General features: G+C 39.7%; 1 protein-coding gene across 2 annotated transcripts in view; it reads left to right on the forward strand.

The window, feature by feature from the left end:
* Positions 1–21,713, forward strand: part of LOC110470685 (TLE family member 4, transcriptional corepressor) — a 94,310-nt gene that overhangs the window by 66,223 nt on the left and 6,374 nt on the right. For both annotated transcript variants that reach the window (XM_021530538.3, XM_021530539.3), the window contains exons 9-15: positions 14,060–14,179; positions 14,730–14,783; positions 15,802–15,954; positions 17,148–17,280; positions 17,550–17,743; positions 17,933–18,009; positions 21,063–21,312. In XM_021530538.3, coding sequence (XP_021386213.1) covers positions 14,060–14,179; positions 14,730–14,783; positions 15,802–15,954; positions 17,148–17,280; positions 17,550–17,743; positions 17,933–18,009; positions 21,063–21,312 — 981 coding nt within the window. The remainder of the gene's footprint in view (positions 1–14,059; positions 14,180–14,729; positions 14,784–15,801; positions 15,955–17,147; positions 17,281–17,549; positions 17,744–17,932; positions 18,010–21,062; positions 21,313–21,713) is intronic.

Genomic DNA, 21,713 nt, shown 5'->3' on the forward strand with positions numbered 1-21,713 from the left:
ACATAGGCTGAGACTGAACTGGACTTAAGTCTCAAAGTGATTATGCATTGTGGAGCAGCATTTTTTTGCACTGTCTGGTGTGAAATAGTATGCAACTGGAGTTCTAAGCTGGCCAGTTAGGAATAAGAGTGGATACAGGAAAGAACATCCAGTAATAGGAAACACTTAAGTAAGATGGAAATAACAGTATAGGAGATAGATGGAGCCCTAAATCAGTGGTGCATATCCTTCAGCCACAGAAGATCTTTACTGGCAGCCTGCCATGAACCAGTGGGCTGCACTATTTTGAATATAATTGATATTGGATTTTAATCAGAAAAGCACAGAGAGTGTTTGTTTTTCATACTTATGTAATGCTTTAAGTGAAAACATTGCATAGCAAAAAGCCATATACTATACCTGGTGCATTATAGTAAACTAAATGATGATGGAAGGACTGGCTCTGCATTTCTGCAGAAATCAGGGAGGTTCATCTGACATCTGGCTGTCTTTGAGAAGTCTTATGCATTCTGAAGTAGTGGCTTTGGGTTCTCACAGTTTGGCTGATGAGTTTTAAATTCAGTGGAGAAATGCTTCCTCTTTTACGTTTCTCATGTGTGTGTCATGCAGGTTTATGCAAACTAAGAATTGGCTAAAGTTCTATGTATAGTTTCTGGAGTTTAGTGCAGGTACTGTTACAGCAAATTGGATTGCTCTAATCTTCTAGTTGTGTTTTTACTGATACAAGGGATACTGATTATTCCTTTCTCATTTTTAAATTTCAGTCTAGCATATGTAATAGATCCATTTTGGTGATATCAGTGTACCTCTAAATCTTCAATCCGTGAATCCTCACAACAACTTTGTACAGGAAAGAAACATTCTCTAGACTTCTGAAATTATCCTGCTTTTTGAGGCATGAAGAGGCTTAATTGAATTCATGTGATCAGACAAAAGAGCAGACTACTAAACGTACATTTCCAAAATACAGTTTTCCAACCTCCCCACTTTTAAGTTTTAGCTCAAGCATCAATGTTACTTTGTGATCCGTCTGTACCTAATTCTTCTTTTGAAACCTCGCAGTGGTTTTGAGTCCTATTCTTGGCAAGTACTTGCATACTTCTGGTTTGACCACTTAGTCCTTTTGAGCTACTTCCAATTTCATTTGACTGTCTAATTTCTGCATGTTTTTGCAGAAGACAAGCTTTGGTTTAATTTTTCATCCTTTCTTCAAGCTTGATTACATTGCTCATGTGTTTCTGTGGCTCCTTCCACACCAGGTTGTTGGACACAGGACTGAAAGGGATACTGAGCAAGTTTTCAGATGATACAAAACTGGGAGGAGCTGTTGACTCCCTCGAGAGGAGGGAGGCCCTGCAGAGAGACCTCAGCAAACCAGAGGACTGGGCAAGCACCAACCACATGAAGTTCAACAGGGGAAAGTGCCGGATCCTGAATCTGGGATGGGGCAACCCTGGATGTATGGGCAGACTGGGAATGAGATGCTGTAAGCAGGGCCATGGAAACAAACCTGGCAAGCTGAACATGGGCCAGCAGTGCCCTGGCAGCCAGGAGGGCCAACCCTGTCCTGGGGGGCATCAGGCACAGCTTCACCAGCCAGGCAAGGGAGGGGATTGAACTGCTCTGCTCTGAGCTGGGGCAGCCTCACCTTGAGTGCTGGGGGCAGTTTGGGCCACAGAATATGAGACAGACATTAAACTGTTAAAGAGCATTTAAAGGAGGCCAGTGAGGATGGTGAAGGGCCTTTGAGGTGAAGGTGTATGAGGAGTGGCTGAGGTCACTTGGTCTGTTCAGCCTGGAGAAAAAGGAGACTGAGGGGAGACCTCACTGCAGTTGCAACTTCCTCATGAGAGGAAGGGGAGGGGAAGGCATTGATCTCTTCTCTGTGGTGACCAGTGACAGGACCCAAGGGAATGGCCTGAAGTGACAGGGGAGGTTTATGTTGCCTGTTAGGAAGAGGTTCTTCTTGCAGTGGGTGGTTGGGTGCTGGAACAGTTCACCAGGAAAATGGTCACAGCACCAAAGCTGACAGAGTTCAAGAAGCATTTAGAGTGTGCTCTCTGGGACCCTTGGGGGTGGTACTGTGCAGGGTCAGCAGTTGGACCCGATGATCCTTGTGGTGCCTTCCAGCTCACCATATTCTGTGATTCTCTGATATGTAGCTGAATCAGCAGAAGCCACAGCACTGCTGGGAGGTTCCTGGCAAGGGGAGATTGTGTTTGATTGTGTTGCTCACCCTGGGCTAACCAGCTGTCACACAGCATATATACACTATGCAACAAAGCACAGTGCTGAAGCCCCAGGGTTATTGTTAGCCCCTCTTAAGGCCACAGCACCCACCAGCAGCAATGGCTCTGGACATGCCAGCACTATGCCTGACCTCTTCCTCATTGTGTTACTTCCAGCCTAGGGCCACACAGGCGAGGTTCTGTCACTTTCTGTGCATGGAGCGAGACTGTTCAGCTGCAGATAAGGATTTTGGGCATAGTGCTCCACTAACTGTTAGCAAGGTGCCCAGCAAGGGCTGCTGCACAGCTGGAAGACTCTTCAAGACTTCCTGCAAGGCTGCTGGAGGGAGGCAGCCCTAGAGGTGGATGTGGGAATGTGTTTTTTGTCAGTAGTGAAAGTGCCCTGTGGGGAGAGCGTACAGGCAGGGAAGAAGGATTTCCATTTGTGGGCTGGATACAGTTGTGCCTGCTGTGAAAGAGTTTGTTACACTTTCTTACTGTAAAGGCTCCATCTGGTGCTCTAGGTGTCTTTAAATGAAAATTTGCTTTTTCTGTCAGAACTAAAGTCTATGCACAGTGAGCATTCTGATGGTATTTTCTGTCACAACAAATAATGAAAGCTTGTCCTGCACTTGAACTCTGTAATATGAAAGGGGCAAGGAAAGGCAGTGAAATGAAGGGGGACAGACTAGATAGGTTCAGAATCTGTCCCCATGTTAGCAGGAGACAGCAGTGAAGACCCACTTTGAGATTCAAGGTTTTCTATCTTAAAACAGAATTTAGACCATTACTGAGAATAAGCAAGGTAGCAGTGCAAGGAAACTCAAGCAGTCCTGGTGTTGCTCAGCAAACAGTGGTGTGACTTCCAGCTCAGCATCTTAAGTTCTGGCTAAAGACATGCAGGCAGTGCTCTGTGTACTCAAAGTAAAGCCACACTCACTCTTCAAATTTGAAGATGATGTGTGCAAAGATCATCATTGTAGTCAAGCCTTGCATTAGGAAACACCTTGCTATGTATTCTGACTAGTGCCTTGAAAAGGAATGATCTTGGCAAGCTGTTATGGAGAAGAAAGGCACTGACAAACTGTTGTAATTTGAGATTTAATAACTTCCCAACAGAGAAGCCCATTTTATAAGTCACTCTGTGCATTCATCTCAGCTCCCTTTTAACCTTCTCACCTGGATCAGTGTTTACAACTAAATTCATTCTTGACTGTGCATAAGATCAAGCTGCCTATTTAGGTGTCCTTTAAAGTGTGGGTGTTGGTTTTTGCTCTACTCCAAAGCAAGTAAAAAAATGCTTGTCTGCACTGTTTCACCCAGTCAGTGGGTGCCTAGAGGAAATTATATGTATTGAAGGAGCCTGTGGGGGCTCTCCCTTAACCCTGTAATTCCAGGTTTTATAGTGCTTCTTAGGCCTTTGATCTCCACACTCTTAATTGGCTCACAGGGAGATTATTTACAGTCAACAAGAAAAGTACCTTGAACTTGTCATTTTAATAAACTTGTTACTTGCCAGCTTCTCTAGAGGCATCCCACATGGAAATAAACATCTTTCATTTTGTTTTATAAATGAATTTTTTAAATGGTTTCCTGGAACCTTGATGAAATATCAAGTCTTTGCAGATCTAAATCCACACCATAGGTATTGCTTAGAAACATGCTTGGTGTTCTTTAACATAACATGTACTTAATGCTAGATTAGAGAACATAAGACTTTTTTTTAGTCCCCTGTTTCCACCAGCTCATTTCCAAACTATTTTAAAATAAAGAGCCTGAGCATGTATGGTATTTTAAAAACCTTTCACATGAGGTTTTTAAAACAGATCAATTTCAGTATTAGAGTGTTAGCAATTCAGCAAAGGAAAATTCAATCCAGGATTGTGCAGCTGTAATAATAATGTATTATATCCATCTTGAAAATTATTTTAACAGTAGAGTTGAACCTAGTGAATTACATAATTCAGGAGCATTTGCCAGAATGCTGTTTTAGGGATATTACTGTAGTCTTCCCTTAAAAGAGAGTGGAAAGATGAATTCTATTATGAAACACTTAAATGAGAGACAAGAGTCTTCAGAAATTACCTAAAATAACTAATTTGAACAGAATAGAAGGTCATGTGCGTGCATGCCAAGTTAATCACATTTAACTACTTGGCAGAGTGCAGGGGGAGTACAAGAGGGAGATTTTTGCTTTTCCTCTTCTCTAACCTGAATTAAAAATGTATTGGCTACTCATTGCTAACATCAAAACATTTCCAGCTAGCCTGAAGTCAGTATTTGATTGTGCTTTTAACATTTAAAACATTAACAGTGTGACCTATCTAATATAAATAATGGAAGGCCCAGAGAAATAAAAGCTACTGCTGCTTCTCTTGGCAAAGCTCTACAATGTTCAGGAGTTGTAATGCATCTAAAATTCTCGCAGAAGGGACCATATTTTATTTTTTCAGTCATGAAAAGTAGGTGTTATACTTATGATATGCTATTATATACTGATATAACTGCTTTAAGGTTTACTGTGGAATCTGTGTTCCCACCAGTCCCCCATCCATTCCACTTAGCAGAGTTCTGGTTTGAAGAATGAAACTGAGGACTATTATTTTTGCAGCAGGCTGAGGTCCAGATTCAGAGTAGTTCACAGTAGGCATCTAAAGTTCAGCACATATGTACATTCCACTGATTTCTTTTTCTGCTTTGTGACTTCCGTAAGATCAAAGTGTGTGTCTCAAATCTGGCATCTGCTCAAGTGCTTTCCTGAATAGGAAATGGGATAATTTCCTGAACAAGGGTCTTGGGAACACGAGTAAGTGAGGGTAGATGAAGTGAGGCAGATATAATGGCCTAGAATATTATTTGGGCAGAGAGGAGAATAGTAGCACTCAAAGTTGTTTTTTTTTTTTTTTTATGGAGGATATTTTTAATAGATTGTTAAGAGAAAGTTTTGTTTCAGAATCAACATGACATGGAATCTACAAACATTTAATAGCAGCCAGTTATGATTTATTCACCCACCCAGTTAAGAGTTTGGTTGGATAAGAAATTCTGTTTTCAGTGGACACTTATTAGTGTCTGTGGCTTCCTAAATCATGTCAGGTACTAAAAAACCAGAAAATAAATCAGGTCTTCAGAAGCCACACAAAATCTAATGGAGAAGAGAGGACCAAATTGCTAATCTGTTGCTTAATACTGGAGAAAAACATATGAATATGTTTCTGCTAACAGAAGCAGTCCGGATATGGAGTGAGTGTTTCTATTGAAATTTAGGGGGCTTTTTGTGATCATGGTAGCATTTTGAAGGCTGCTTTTTTTCCCATCACTTTTCTACTGATCAAGTCAAGAACAAATAGGATTAAGAATAGGGATAAAGGAGATAACTAGTCAGAACATGTAAAAAGAGATCATCAGTTCTCTTTGTGAATTATACAGTTAAAACAATGTTTGCTTTGTCTTATCATCTCCTAGGCCACCTCTGCAGCAAAACAACTATAAAATCCTTTAGAGACAAAGAAACAGAAGGGAAGAAAATGAAAGTGTTTTTTCCCTGGAGGGCTGGTACATATGGATAGATTGGGAGGGAGCAGAAATGTGAAAACTCAGAAGTGATGTCTTTGCCATGAATATAGACTTTGTTAGATATAATCAAAACTGAAAATGTAGAATACTGGGGTACAGTACCTGATGGAGGGAAGCTAAATGGAGTGTCTTGTAGGACTGTCCTCAGATGTGATCTCTGTGGCTTTAAAGCAACGAGAAAAACAAACAAAAAAAAACAAACAAAAAAAAACCAACAAAAAAACGCTCATTAGCAGTAGGTTAGATCCTTCTGGTCAAAATGGAGAATAGATAGGGAATGCAAGTCCCAGGAGAAAGTTGTTAGGACCTGTCATATGAAAACTGAATCTACTAAAATATCTCTGGAGAGGGCAACACTTAAAGCTTGATCATTTTGCTGCTTGAACATGGAAAATTTAGGGGGTGTAGATGTGTGTATTTTTTACCTCCTAACTTTTGTTGCCAGTACTGAAGGGATTTTTATAACCGTTGTGCCTTGAGATGCTGCAGGAAAGTGCTTGCATTCAACTTGGCTCTGTGCCTTACAATCCATTTTAATCACTTTGCAAGTGGAAGGATAACAGTTCTTCTATGGTGCTTGGTCTGAAAAGAGGACTCTGAGTGAAACCCAGTTGTTCTTCAGAGGGATTTCTTGATTCTTGCAGGAAAAGAGTGTAAAGCATACTAACACAAGCCTTTAATGGTTATCATAAAACATTCCCTATGTAGTGTTTTTTAGAATTCTGAAAACTAATCAAGTATCCTTGTGTATTCTGTTTGAATGCAGTTGCTGTGAAAATATAATTAGTGTTGATATTCTGGAGATAATTTGGTGTTGGGAATTTTTATGCATGTCCATTATTGGCTTTTGAGGAAGACTAATGGAGTGCTGCTGCTTTTCCTTGCATGTCAGTGACTCAAAATACTCAAAATACAGACTGGTGGCTATTCTCTCTCTCTTTCATGATGGTGAGCCCACAATTAAATTTCTGTATTGAATGCTTCAGCTAGTTGAGCATTTTCTCTTACTCAGTGATTGCATGCTTTCCCTTGCTCTTTCTCCCTAGTCAACTGCCCATAGTCTCTATTCTCTGTTTGTGTTTCTGTTTTGTTAGAACTGTTCAAATTGTTTCAGGTCTCTGCTAAAGGAAATAGCATGAAAGATCAGTAATTGGAACCCCAAATAAATATTTGAGGAGAGGAGGACTATAGTTTCACATTTTCTTGGCACTGCTCAATTCCTCAGGTTTCCAAAGATATTTGCCCTGAATTTCTGTAAGTTGATGACCTTTGACCCTTTCCTTTAACCCTGCTTTTGATTACAGTAGCATTTAGAGGCTTGCGGTCTTTGATGACCAACATGCAACAGTGTCTTAGATTTTCACTTACTTTCTAAAATGCCAGCAGGACATTTTTTTCTGGTAGCATCCCCAGGCTTGTGGTGGTGGAACACTTCTTTCTGGAATCATTAGGGTTGATATTCCCTTGCAGACTGCATATGCCCTGGGGCTCACCTATGCTATTGTCTGTAGCAGTTTCAATTTGTACCATAACACCTTCTTACAAATCTTTTCACCCCATCCAAATTACCTACTCTGCTATGTTATGAAGCATGTATTCTTATTTTAGGGTCTGGTCAAGGGAGGAGATAGAATCACAGGGTGGTGAATTGCTCTGTAGATTGAGTAGGAAAGGATGTTTGACAGTGCCCAAGTTGTCTTACTGTCAATTAAATTCAATGTTAACGAGTGGCAAAATGTGGGTGAGAACAGACTTCCTAGTAAATGTAATATTTTGAACTTTGAGGCTTCTGTAAACCTATCAGAAATGTTTAACTCTTTTTCCTGCCATCTGTTTCTTTTTCTTTTGTTCCCTTCTGAAACCAAGTCCTGTGTTCAAACTGTTCTGCTTTACCAAAGGGTGCTTGTTACTCTTGGCACATTTGATTTTTATCTTCATGTGTCTTTGCTAGGATATGCTTTAACCTAAACCTTTTTTCACTTTCTTTTTCCACTTTCATCTGTGTTCTTCTACTGCTTCCTTGCTTGTTTTAAAGCCTCATTAGTTATCTCCATCCTTTGACCCTCACTGTGTCAAGTAGTGATTAGGCCTTGTGCATGTTATGTCCTTCAGACAGTGATTAGTGGAGAAACTGTATTTTAAAGGATTTATTGCAAAAATCCATCTGCAAAAGACTAGCCAGCAGACCTGACCATTGCTTTAAACATCTACTTTCTTGTCACCGATATGAACCTGTAGATCAAGAGGAGCCAGAGAAGCATCATCACACGCTGATAGGATTATACATCACAATTGTTAGGTATCTTCAACTATTGCTGTGTGGCCCTCTGAGCTTTTCCAGCAAATTGATAAGAATATATTGAAATACAACTGGAATTTATGTATGCAACCATAGTAGTTTATTGCTTAGTTTTATCACCCATTTCATAGCATCTAGACTTCGATGCTTTTAATTAGCTCAGATTAAGTACTCCATTGGCACCACCAATGGCAAGCAGATCACTAGTGTAAATAGTTACATGGTCATTTTTTATTAAGTTACACACACATATACATAATAAACACATGTATCTATATTTCTCTTGATGTAACACTTATGAGAACACTTAGATTTTGAAGACTGCTGACCCTGCATAGTCTCTTTATTCTCGACTTTTTTATGGTCTTCTCATTGCTCTTGCAGGCAGCACTGCACATCCAGACTTTGATGTTTTTTTATGGCACTCTTATCCTCTAATTAACTTCATTAATTTTGCAATTATTGAAGTTAATTAGTGGTTAAAAATGCTATATAAAACTTCAAAGTTTGCGTTTTAATCATAGTTTGTATTAAAAATAATTACCACACGCTTGATTACAAAACTTGATGCAGTTGGCTCAGACAAGGTTATGTGATATTAAAACCAGCTTTGTTCTTTATCTTTCCTAGCTAGATAGTTGCATTTTTCACTGACAGTTTCTGAGGCCTTTTTTGGTATCTGAAAATGCAGCCATAGAGAAAAGGCAGTGAGTAAGACCAAAAAAAAAAAATTGCTTATGGTATGGCTGAGTGGAAGTTAGGTTTTAGTTTGGGCAAGCAGAAGGACAAGTTTGGAAAAGGGAGATATAAAAATATTGAAGAAGTCCACCATGACCAGTGAGTGACACATGTGGAATCAACACTTGCCTACCAGCATCCTCTGATGAACCATTTTGGTAGTGCTGTGGTCCTGGTTGTACTGCCTGACTGCGTCAGCCTGATCATGCCCACTAAGCAAACCTTAAGGTAAGGACGTGGTAAAATCTGCTTGCATAAGGGCTGCAAAGAGTGCATGTTGAAAAAATAAAGGAAAGAGGACAAAATATCCATCCGTGCAGATACTGGGATGTAGTAATAACAATACCAGTAATTTAATAATAGTAATAATAACAATAATAACAATGCTGGCAACAAAAGGCTGTGTAAGTTGTGAGTGACTTCAGGGACAGAGTTGCATGCAAATGCTCCATTATGGTATTTGTAGATCAACCCACAGCAGTTCACACCATCTTCCTGTGTTTAATCAAAGTAGTGCTTCTGTGCATATAGATGTATCTGAATGACTTCATTTTTTAAATAAATAGATTGATGTTATGTTAGAGCCCTTAGGCTTGCTTTGTGGGAACCTTTGGCTGCAGTTTTCCCCCTGAGCACATGGTCTCTGGGCTGTATTTATACTGCCTTTTTTTTCTTCGACCCTGGCATCACCTATCTGGTGGGACATCTCCCACCTCATGCCAGAGCAGTCTTCATCTCACCCTTAGTGTGCCAGAAGTCTTAACCCTAATTTCTTACTTTCCTTTTTTTTTTTTTTTTTTCCACCTGTGATACAAGCTTACAGTATTAGGCAGTATTAGTGCTTCAAGTCCAAACTCAGGGCAGCCTGAGTATGAGTTCCAGTGCTGGTACTTCCATCTACAACATTGGCATCAGCCAACACTAAGCAGCATTACTGCCTGGTCATTTCACTGTGATGCATATTGTATCCATTTTTATAGTTTCTTTTATACTTTCAACAGTCTTTATAACTGCAATAATGTCATTCAGATAATTATACTGTAATTGACCTTAGTGTTGAGCATCCTTAGCTTTTACTGCAGTTTGCTTAATACTTCAGTATGGTCAATTATCTTGTAATTCCCACTTTGTTGGGAATTATTGTTTTAATTATTCCACTCCAAATACATCATTTTGGCATAGTAGTAAGGGTACACTGGGGAATGGTCATACTCATGAATGCTTTAAAGAGTTACCAGCTTTAACATGGAGGAAGGCTTTTCATCCTGTCATCTCTAGTCATTACTTTTAACACTGATTTCATTTAATTATCACTTAGTGGGCTGAGGCCAGGTCTTATCTGGAGAAGTCGGCATATGGGGAGTTGAGGTTTGCAGCTGGGTGGCTGTACAATTTGATTTATGGTTTCCACACTGATTGCTGCCACATTACAGTGTGAGCTACGTATGTTGATTCAGCTAAATTCCAGTAAAAGGTGTGGATAAAACCGTGATTTCCCCCCCCCTCCCCCCCCAGCAATTATCCCAATCAGACACTGAATATGCTGGTAAGAATTTTATGGCTGCATAAGAGGCTTATGTGGCTATGGCTCTCTGGATACTGGTTTCATTTGCACCTGTATGGCACTGATACTCCACCAGGAGCAGCATCTTGGTGGTGTTGGGGAGAAAACAGCATGGTCCTTCAGTTAGTACTGTGCCCAGCACTGCCCAAAACAGAGGCTGAATCATAGCATGCTATGCTCTATAGTGTGAAAAATACTGTGGGTCCAGCACTAGAAAGACACTATTCTACTTCTTAAGTAAATTATATGAACATAGTAATGTGCTCAGCCTTTCTACAAATGTGTATGTTCATTGTTTTTTTGTCAGCATTTTGTGATGTATTTACCATGAATAAAAATGTTCTACTGAATCAGAAAATGAAAAAGTGGTATGTTTTGCTCAAACACAAACTAAGTGCAACCTACTTTCACCAAAAAGTATTTTTTCTTATGTGTGATATAATTATTACATGTGAGCAAACTCAGCATTGCTTATTAGGAAAATGCTACTCTTCTAGTAGATTAAAGCATTTTATTGAAGAAAATAGCAGTGTAAAAAGACTTCATTTCTCTATAAATTTTAATAGTTACTAAAACAAGGACTCTGGCCCATTAAGTTACAGCCTGCCAAGTCCCAGTGCTGAATCACTTTCTCTAAGTAACTATCCTATTCCAGCTTCTTAAAGGCAGCTGTTAGGAGAGCACTGATGTTTAATCATGGAATAGGGCAGAGTCTATCAGCTGAACAGTGTGTTTTGATGGGGTTTTCTTTCACCATCTGCAGTTGTAAGGACCTCTCTTGGAGTTTGTGGGCTGGCACACTTAGGAGCCAAGGTGTGGGTGGGTACAGGATTATTTGCAGGAATCTGATGTCAGTGGAAACCATGAGGACATTGTTACTTTCAGTATTTCTCAATGAAGGTAGGTCCTTATCAGTGCTTATAGACTGAAAAGCTGTTACAAACAATAGAGGGAGCTCAATATGAGTAATACTGTTGTCTCTCACACAGTGAACACAGTAGGCATTACGTCCATAGAAAGATCTAGACCATAGCTCATTGTCTCTGTATGTGACATACTTACATTACTTAGCATAAGAGATAAATTTAGATCTGTCAGCAAAAGTACCAGAGATCCATTCCATGAAATTGCTGATCTTAGTGTGGCAGGTGCATTTCATGCTGAAGGGAAAAGAAGGCAGTTCTGCAAGGGTATTGGTGCAAGAAAAGGGACATGAAAGTTAAAAGTGGGAGTGTTTAGATTTGGTCTGTAGTAATTGACTCGTGAGGCAAAATACTGTCAGTCCTAGTACACTGGCGTAATTTCAGATTGGTGAAAGAGGTTCTGCCTGCTGTCTCTGTTTTTTCTGCTAATGTCAGGTGAGAATACTGCAGGAGGATCCTTCCATATTGGTATAAGGTCAGATCCATCTAGCAGTAAAACCATTAAGCAGTGTGCATTGCCCCAGTGCCCAATGCGGTGCTCATCCTTTAATATGCTACTGATAATTTGCTATTTCATCTTTCTAGTAGGGACCTTAAATTTATTACTTTATTAAGTAGTGATATCAAAGATTAAAATGGTATCTATAGCACATAGCTAACCAGATTGTGAAAAATGGAACTGTATGGTTTCAGATTTATGAAAATAAATATTTCTATTTAAATAAGTGCAGTAGTTTAATTCTTTAGACACCACTTTAATTTGTAGTCTATTGGTGATTATTTTCCTTCATTTTAAAGCAAATTGCTTTCTGTAGGGTGAAGTTGAGAAATAATGAATTGAATTCACATTACAAGCTACTGCCTTCCAAATTCTAAATAAATATAAATGTAATAGGAGCTTAGTATAAAAATCTTTTGCAAAAGGCTATGCTATATCATTGCAGGAACAAATACATTTTTCAAGTCATCAGTTCATTTAATGTTGTGTTTCTACTTGGCCTTTATTATAAGGGCTTCTGTACCCTGGCACTGCTGTTTCCAAATGTCTTAACATGTGTTGTCACTTCAGAGCAAAAAATAACTTTGTTAGTTTGTGTTATTTGCTGTAATCATTGATTAATGATCTGCTTTAAAACTAAATTAGGATTTTAAGATGTATTTGCACAGTATGGGAAAGACACAGGCTGTGCTTTCAACACTAGTTTTGTTCTAATTTTTTTATTTCATCTCAATGGTCTTAGAGGGTAATTTACAATTACCAGTCAAAAATATGGAAGATTTTTGCAAATTCTACCATTCATTAACTTAAGATGATGTTCTCAAGAGCTGGAAATTTCAGTAAAATGGAGAGGAGGACCTGTATCCCAGTAGGTAGTAACATTCTCTTGTGTGACTTGGGCAATGACCACAGCTTAATTTCTTGTGGTTAAGTTTTCCTAATCCTTACCAGAAGCTTGTGAAATAATAAGGAAAAGAAGTTTTGTAATAGTGACGGAACAGAAGTTACTCAATGTAAATTCTAATTTCTTAGTTTGTATTCATGTTAATAACTGCACTGAAAACCCCAAAATGAAATTGCTATGTAGTGCAGTTTTATGTAGAAAAACAGCTGTCCATCATGCATGGAGGGAAAAAAAAACAAACAAGTGTTTCTGGATGAATGGGAGGATCTAAAATCCATCAGTCAGGACTTCTTTGGTTGTTTCTCACCACCCCAGTAAAAAAGGACAGACATGGAAACAGTCAGCAGGATTTCAACTGACAATTATTTTCATCTCCATTGCTGTCATTTCCCATTCTGCAAAAAGCCTGAACACATCCTTACTTATGTGCGTTCAACCACTGACTTCAGAGTGAGATAAAGTTTAGTGCATGCTTAAATGCTTTCTTGAACTAGGGCCAAAACTGCTGCTGCTACTAAAATCAGTCCCAGAGGGAATGTTGCATCTTTCATTGCTTCCTTTTTTGTATACGAAGATACAGGCTCCACAGAGCCCTGGAAATACTGCAGATTTTGATAAATGTTGCCTGCCTTGTTTAACGGAATAGAGTGGAGTTGTAGATGATAGTGCATAAAGTACAGATTATCTTCCTTTCTCTCCTGTCCATATGTGTGCTCTTTAGCAATCATTACTAGGTGAGCACTGTACAATAGCAGGAGAATCACTGAGTCAGTCTGTGTTTGTTTCTGTCTGCTGCAGGCATAACCTGTAATTGTAAAAGGCAGCAAAATAAAATTAGTTAAGGTGTTTTCCCCTATTCTTGCCTCCTCCAAAACTGTTCAAAAGCTTGCTTCTTTCTTTGGTAGAAATCTTCATTCAAATGTTTGCTGAAGTGTGACTTGCCTTGAGCCTCTTTGTTCTTTTAGATTTACACAGGCAAACACACACACATGTGCAAACACACACGCCTCTTCTGGGACTGTTGACTTAACCCTGCGTATTTGTAGAGGAAACAAACCAAAACAAGACCAGTGCACAGTATTCATAAAATCCATCCCATTGGTGGTGCAGATAACCACCATGATTTGTCAGTTGATCACCAATACATAGTGCAGTTTTTAATACAAGACATATGCTGGGTAGCTGTCACTGGTTAAAACCCAATGTGCTGTCTGTGAGAACAGCTCCAGATCATACTATCAGTGTAAGCTGTATTGAGAGGTGGTGACAAATGAACCACTGTTGTGAATGAGGGCCTGATTATGCTTTCTTCTCTTTTCGGACTACAGAGCTCTTCTGTATCTCCCTCAGCCAGTTTCAGAACAGCAGAAAAGCACAGAAATTCAACAGATTATTCTTCAGATAGTAAAAAACAGAAAACAGAAGAGAAGGAAATAGCAGCTCGTTATGTGAGTAATTGTCTACATTGTGCAGTGTTGAACTTCAGTGTTCCTCTGTAATTTCACCTGATTTCTGCTGCATAACTAATTTTAAAATGAGGGTCAAATTTTAAGTGGTTTTTGCTGCCAACCTCTAGTGTCTGTGCTGGATTAAACACTTCAGTGCGTATAATTGATACTGTTTTTAACAATATAAATGCAAAGCACCTGGAAGTTGCGTGACAATAGTGCTGAGCTTTAGTTAGGCTGGGACTTGTTAATGAAGTCTATCTTGACTCAGCTTTATAGTACAGCGCCAATTTGGATGAAGATTTTCATCCCATATCCTTCTTCACCAATGTGAAAACTGGCCAAACTGCTCTAGTTGCGGCAGCTTGCTAAGCAGAAGCCCTGTAGATGACTGAAAGACTTTAATCGTTTTACCACACAAAGTTTGGTAAAATTGAATGGTACACTGCAGATTTATGAGCAACCTTCCTTTGTTTTTGTAATTGTTAAAAACATTGGGATACGATACAAAATAATTTTTTTTTTAACATATTGTGATTTGTCATTGCAGGACAGCGATGGTGAAAAGAGTGATGACAACTTGGTAGTTGATGTTTCAAATGAGGTATACATAATGATATTTTTTTTACTTTACATATATGGTGATGAGGGTATCTTCAGTGGTTTCTGTGCATATTGGTTTTATGAATAGGATTATGGCATTTGAACTTGAAATGCCTGACAGAATCCAGTCATATCCTCTTTCTTTAGGATACAAATCAGATCTGAAGTTATATACTTCTACAAAGTTGTAAGTACTTCTACAAAACTTGTAAGAGTGTCTGTCTTTTCTTTCACTTTGGCCATGACTTCATATGTGAACCTTATCAGGTCTGCCAAATGCATCAAATCTTATCACTTGAAATATCAGATTTACTTGCCTATTTCAATATCCATAGATTTTTGGCATTATCTTTAGTGGTTTAATGGTATCAAATTTTAGGAGTTTTTAAAAAAAAAACAACAAATTGTCCTTCATTATCCCTCTCAATTTTACAATTGTATCAGCTAAATCAATTAAGAATGGAAGGAATATGTCACTTTTTATGACAGATCTTCATTCCAAATTGAGGTGATGCCTTGGGAGGCTACCTAGAATAGAGGCTAGACAGAGTTAAGGGAATAAATTAGGTGTTTATTAAAAAGCTTTTAAAGGATACATCTTGGGCAGTACAAGAGCCCAGCCATGGCTCCAAGACAGGCCCAAGATGGACTCCTGGTCATGAGTTTTCACACTTTTGTAAGTTTTGGTCCATTTACATATTGGGTTTAATTGTTCAATTACAGCTTCAAATTTTGAAGTCCCATCCTCCAGACTGCTCTCCTCAGTTCGCTGTTGTTTATACATTTTTGTCCTGAGGCTGTAACTGTGTCCTTGGTCTCAGGCTGGAAAGATATTGTTTTGTCTACCTAAACTGTGAGGAGAGCTTGCTAACACTTTATATAAGGTTCAGAGTTATATACTAATGCAGTGCAGAATCTGGAAAATATGAAAATAAACTTAAGACATCAGAGGACTGCTCAAGACAAGGACTAGTAGCTAGCATGAAGTTATTATGCTAACCCGTATTCCTGATACTTAGGATCCTTCTTCTCCCCGTGGAAGCCCAGCACACTCTCCACGGGAAAATGGCTTGGACAAGACTCGACTGCTGAAAAAAGATGCACCAATTAGTCCGGCATCTATTGCATCCTCTAGCAGTACTCCTTCCTCCAAATCCAAAGAACTTAGCCTTGTAAGTGCTACAAAATGCTTCTATGACCCCCAGTTGTAGGCTGAAATGCATGCTTACCAGATTTCTGTCTGGACACAATTTGTATTCCCACAGCTGTCAATAAAGCACTTTGAAGCATCAATTTAGTATTAGTTTAATTTATCTTTTCAAGGGAGTCTAAAAGAAAGTCCACACAGTCTTTTTTGGGATAGGAAGAGGTTATTTTCACTGGTGGTGTGAGTAGATGATAGATGTGGTGTTCTGAGAGATATTTTTCTCCACCCTCATATGAAGAACTGTTATTCTGAGAATAAATAAAAGTACACAGGGGTTTCTTGAGCTGTTTTCCTATGCTGTGGTTTATAGCAAATTCAGTTCCCTGCTTGGATGTGATTTGGTTGTTAGCTTTGTTTGAATTACCAGGCTATATACAACAACAATAATTTTTATTTTCTATCTAAAAAGTAATCTGTCATTTACAAGAGCCTTCCTTGACTTGCATCACAAATCAAAATGCAAAAGAAAAGAGCTGCCTGCAAGGGGTGTTCTTTCCTTTCCTGTTTGTGGCCACAGTTAATCACCTACCTGAGCTGCACAGTAATTCCCCTCTTGATTCTTCACAGGGCAGGATATGAAATTACTTAAAGAAATAAAATAAATAAAAAGAAGGCTTAAACTGAATATAGTGCTCAGGAACGGTGATGGAATCACAGGTTCAGGCCTGGGAATCAGTGGTGTGTCTGATGAATGAGCCTGTTGCAAGAGCAGTACTGCACAGTTCCTGACTTTATACCTGTCACTGTCTTCATCCTGTGTTTCGCACCACACTTGGGCATGAGTAGTTGGTCAGTTTCGGGTTTTTTTTTCCTCCTCTTCTTGTCCATTCCTCACAGAAAATTACAATGGGAGCAGGTCCATGAGCATAGTGAGACCACTGACTGACTTCACATATGCTGCCAATTGTCAGAGGGAAATGATTTTCAGTCATTTTCCTCATTCTGAATCATACAGATTCTCCTGATGAGAAAAGCAGTGAAGGCTGTAGTTCATTTCCAAAGCCATTTTGTCTTTTTCAGTGTCTTTGCATCTTCTCTTCATTGCCGGGACTGTTGAAACCCAAACCCAGAAGCTAAATGCCACTAATATCACTAATCATTATCTATAAAGATAAAATAGTTTACAAACTCTCTTCCTTTTTCCTTCTTGGTGATTAGAATGAGAAATCTACCACTCCTGTGTCTAAATCAAATACCCCTACTCCAAGGACTGATGCCCCAACTCCAGGCAGCAACTCCACTCCCGGACTGAGGCCAGTGCCTGGCAAACCTCCAGGTGTGGACCCAATAGGTTAGTGTCTATATATTCCAGTGGTGACCATTTGTCCCTTGTCAGACTCCCTTTAAACCTGTAATAACAAGTTAGTATGGTAGGGATGCTTAAACTGGATGCTAAGCTGGTTTTTCAGCACTGTCATACAGTGTTATGTGGCTTCCCTTGGCTGGCTGGCTGGTTGGTTTGGGTTATTTGTGGGGTTTTTGGAGTTTTCCAAACTCATGTTTCATGTAATGGCTCTAGAATGCCTCTGTGACTTCTCACTTTCCCCCCTCTTCTTTTAGCTTCAGGTTTAAGGACACCGATGGCAGTACCGTGTCCTTACCCTACTCCGTTTGGCATCGTGCCACATGCTGGTATGAACGGGGAGCTGACCAGCCCTGGAGCTGCCTATGCTGGTCTACACAATATTTCCCCTCAAATGAGTGCAGCAGCTGCAGCAGCAGCAGCAGCGGCAGCTTATGGGCGATCTCCAGTCGTAAGTGCTTGCCATTAGTGCATTTAGTTTTGAGAGCTGTTTGTATTAAATATAGGATCTGTGGGGTTAACTCTAGTTCACTCATTTTGTGGTTTGGGGAGTATGCTATGGAGAACATGAATTAAATAGTCTTCCTTTGCCTAACTCTTACTTTAATACACCTTTTTGTTTTGCTTGGGGAAACTACAGGTTGGTTTTGATCCACATCATCATATGCGAGTCCCAGGCATCCCTCCTAATCTCACAGGCATCCCAGGAGGAAAACCGTGAGTATCAAGCATTCAACTTTAAAAGTCAATCATATCTTGGAAGTCGTGTTCCCTTGCTGGTTGGAATTCCCCTTAGCTACTGCAAACTATTGTGTGAATAGTAATAAGTATAGCTATTCAGCAAGAGCAGGAGAATCATTGTGCAATCTTAAAGTTGCATTTGTGAATTTGTTTTGAAGACTAATAGCAGTTGACATGGACTGGGTGATACAAAGTAAAGGAGACAGAAATAAATGGAAAAAGGAGATGAACTTGAAATTTGCCTGGTTGGTTGTTTATGGAAATGGAAGCTGGAATGGAATCTCAGCTTTCCATCTCTACTGCACTCTGCTTCTGAGTTTAAAAAAAATATTTTTTTGTTCACAAAAGCCTTGCAATTACTTGCAAGCTTTGCAGCTGTGTGCAGAGAAAAGGAATACTGGAATGTTTTGTTAGATTCAAAATACTGGAAATAATTATTTTATTATAATATTCAGATTCATCCTTGATGGAACTGACCTGTATAGTGTGACCTGCTTTACCAGGCTTTTCATGTTGTGAGCCTTGGAAGAAAAATTACGGAGAGAAAGAACTCTCTGCTCACATTCCTCTTGAGGCAGAGAGGAGAAAAACTAAAGCAGCTGTACAAACTGGGATCATATTGATCCAGATTTTCTTTAAGGTTCATCCAGTTCCTCTTCCTTGTCACACTTTTGGGAGACTGTGACCGGTTCATACTGGAACGTTTGATGGCCAAGGGCTGTTGGTACCAGTCGTTCTCAAGCTCTTTTATGAGTGAATGCTTTTGCACAGGAGTGGTTGGGTTAGTCATACACCTGGATTTGTGTGAGTAAATGCATATGCTTACCTGCCAGTGAGCCTGCAGACGCACAGGATTAACAACATACAGTGACAAGTGATCAGGCCTAGTGCCTGTAACTTCTTGTGTACACGTCACACAAATCATGATCCAGGTCCAGATCTCTCAGGCATCTCACACTGGCAACCACTTTCTTCATGTACTTTTCTGTTACTTGAGCCACTCTCTTAGGTGACTGCATAAGGCAGGTATGGAAATTGATGTACAGCAGCTTGCAGACCAACTGCTTGTATTAAAAATTCTGTGGGGCACAGATCTTAATCCATTACATACAGTGGGCACTAAGAAATGTATTGATGTAAAGTTCAAATGCTCACTGGACTTAAGCTCATCCCTGATGGAGTCAGTCACCTGGAAAGAAGTGTCTCTGGATGTACTAGACTTCGCTTGCTGTGGTGAGAGAAATGGCAATTTCAGGGTTTCAGGGACACCCCTGCTCACATCTTTCTTGTGTTAATATTGAGAGGAATAAAACATGAGGCAAACTGAAATCAAATCACTTCAATTCTGGTTTATCTACAATATTTTTAAATGTTGTTGCTCTGTTGATGTCTATCTTAAACATTTAAATATAACTGTCATTTGTCTACCAGAGGGCTTGAAACTTTTAAAATCTGTGGTTCTTTCAGCATGATTGTATTGACTTTTCTCTGTCTTGAGCGTGGTAGTTGTCACATCTTCCAGGATTATTATTTTCTCATCTACTCCATTTTTACCTTAGGGGGAAATTCATGTAAGTTCTCTGCAGTGTTGAGTGTCCTGAAATGAAGTGGGCAGCATTTGGGATCTGGCCCCTAATAACTCCCTTTTCAGTTTGGTATTGTATCAGCTCCTGAGTACTGTACAGTATACAAATGCTGAAAGATAGTATATAAATAGGAAAGATAGCTAATGCATTTTGTCCCACTGAACATTATTGATCTAGTGCATTCTGCATCTTAAATGACAAATCCAGTAGTTTAATTGTGAATACTGCCTTCTTTAGTCACTTTGAAGTTTCAATTGAGGAAGTGAACTTACAAAGTAGTCTCATAAAACAATTTCTGTGTGAGATATTCTCATCCCACCATTGTGACAGTGGATTTTTCATGAGCATTATCATGATGTTTTAGGTCTAAGAAAATTAAAGCCTTCCAGTAAGCATATCTTGCTCCTGTAATAGATGTGATGTATCAGGTAGCATCTCAGAACAAGGCAATTTCACAATCTAACTGTTCTCCCTGGAAAATGCTTTGAGATAAAGCTGTTAATAGGTTATTCACAGGTGGCATAAGTGTCAATCACAGAACAGATTCTTTCTCAGTGAGAGGTCTGATTTTGGCAAGAGAAATTGGGAGCTGTAGCAGTTGTGTCGAGTCCACACAAAAAAAACCCTAAAAAACAAAAAAGCCCAAACCCAAAACAACCCACAAAACAAAAAATTCCATTGCAGTGCATTTTAACTGGCCTGTCATGTCAGCTGTCAGCAACCATGCCTTGAAGACTTAACTCCTCAGGGCTGGTGGAAGTTTCACTACACCCTTAGGTACAGTGCTGAGCAGTTTTGCTCAGGGGGCCTGGAGCCCACAGTACATTTGGGACAGATTGGCAGCAGTCCAGCTGAAGCTGCCACATAAGAGTCAGTAAAGCAAGCAGCCAAATATCCCCTGGCAGGCAGCTACCCACCATGCTCTGGCAGCAACCAGCCAGCTATTTCTGTCTTCCAGAGGGCCCTGACCTTCTTTGCATGCTGTGATATCCCCATCCAAAGTTAAGAGGGGTGTCATATAGTCTCACTCATGCCAGAAATTATCATAATGTGAGTTGTTAAAGTTCATTTGATTGGTGCTTGACTTTCCACATTAAAAACTGAACTCCTATGTTTGTGCTTGGAGGGCCAGTCTTCAGATGAACAAATGGTTTTTCTTATGTGATTAAAATACATTATATAATGGCCCAGTTGAGTAAAACATCGTGCTAATAACACCAAGGTCATGTGCTCAGTCCCCATACCACCATTCACTTCAGGGTCAGATTCAGTGATCCTTGAGGGTCCCTTCCAGCTCAGAATATTCTGTGAAATACCTGTGAAAAACTGAGCTGAGGGCACAGCCTGAATGCCTGCCAGGGGAAGCACATCTTTGATTCTGTTTTCCTAAACAGCCTTGAAGTAAAACTCCTTAAATCATCCCCTTAATTTTTTTTCCCTCAGAGCATACTCATTTCATGTAAGTGCAGATGGTCAGATGCAGCCAGTTCCTTTCCCTCCTGATGCCCTCATCGGTCCAGGAATCCCTCGCCATGCCCGTCAGATCAACACCCTGAACCACGGGGAAGTTGTGTGTGCAGTTACCATCAGCAACCCCACGAGACACGTGTACACGGGTGGGAAGGGCTGTGTCAAAGTTTGGGACATCAGCCACCCTGGCAACAAGAGCCCTGTCTCCCAGCTGGACTGCCTGGTAGGTGAACAGCAGCATACAGCACTGAAAGAAGATAGGACGTTGTGTTAAGATTACAGTGATACCACTAAGGTGTAAAGTGCAAGTGGGTATTTGATATCCGTCATGGTATCACAGCTTGGTATTGCATTTGTAATTTTGTTGTTTCCATTAGAACTGAGGTTGAAGTATGTTCCTCACCATACCTGTGGGTTTTTTCCTCTGCAAAGAATCAAAACATGTTTAATATCCTAAAATTGTGGTAGGAGGAAAGATCAAAGACAGCACAACAAATATTGTTTATAAACTTTGGCATTTGCTGGCAATCTTACAGCTTGTTGATACCCAATCATGCTAAAAATTGCTGTCTTACAGTTTGTATTCTCTGAGAATATTTGGGGATTGTGTCACATATTTTGTAT

The sequence above is a fragment of the Lonchura striata genome, chromosome Z (assembly GCF_046129695.1).
Source record: "Lonchura striata isolate bLonStr1 chromosome Z, bLonStr1.mat, whole genome shotgun sequence".
NCBI lineage: Eukaryota > Metazoa > Chordata > Aves > Passeriformes > Estrildidae > Lonchura > Lonchura striata.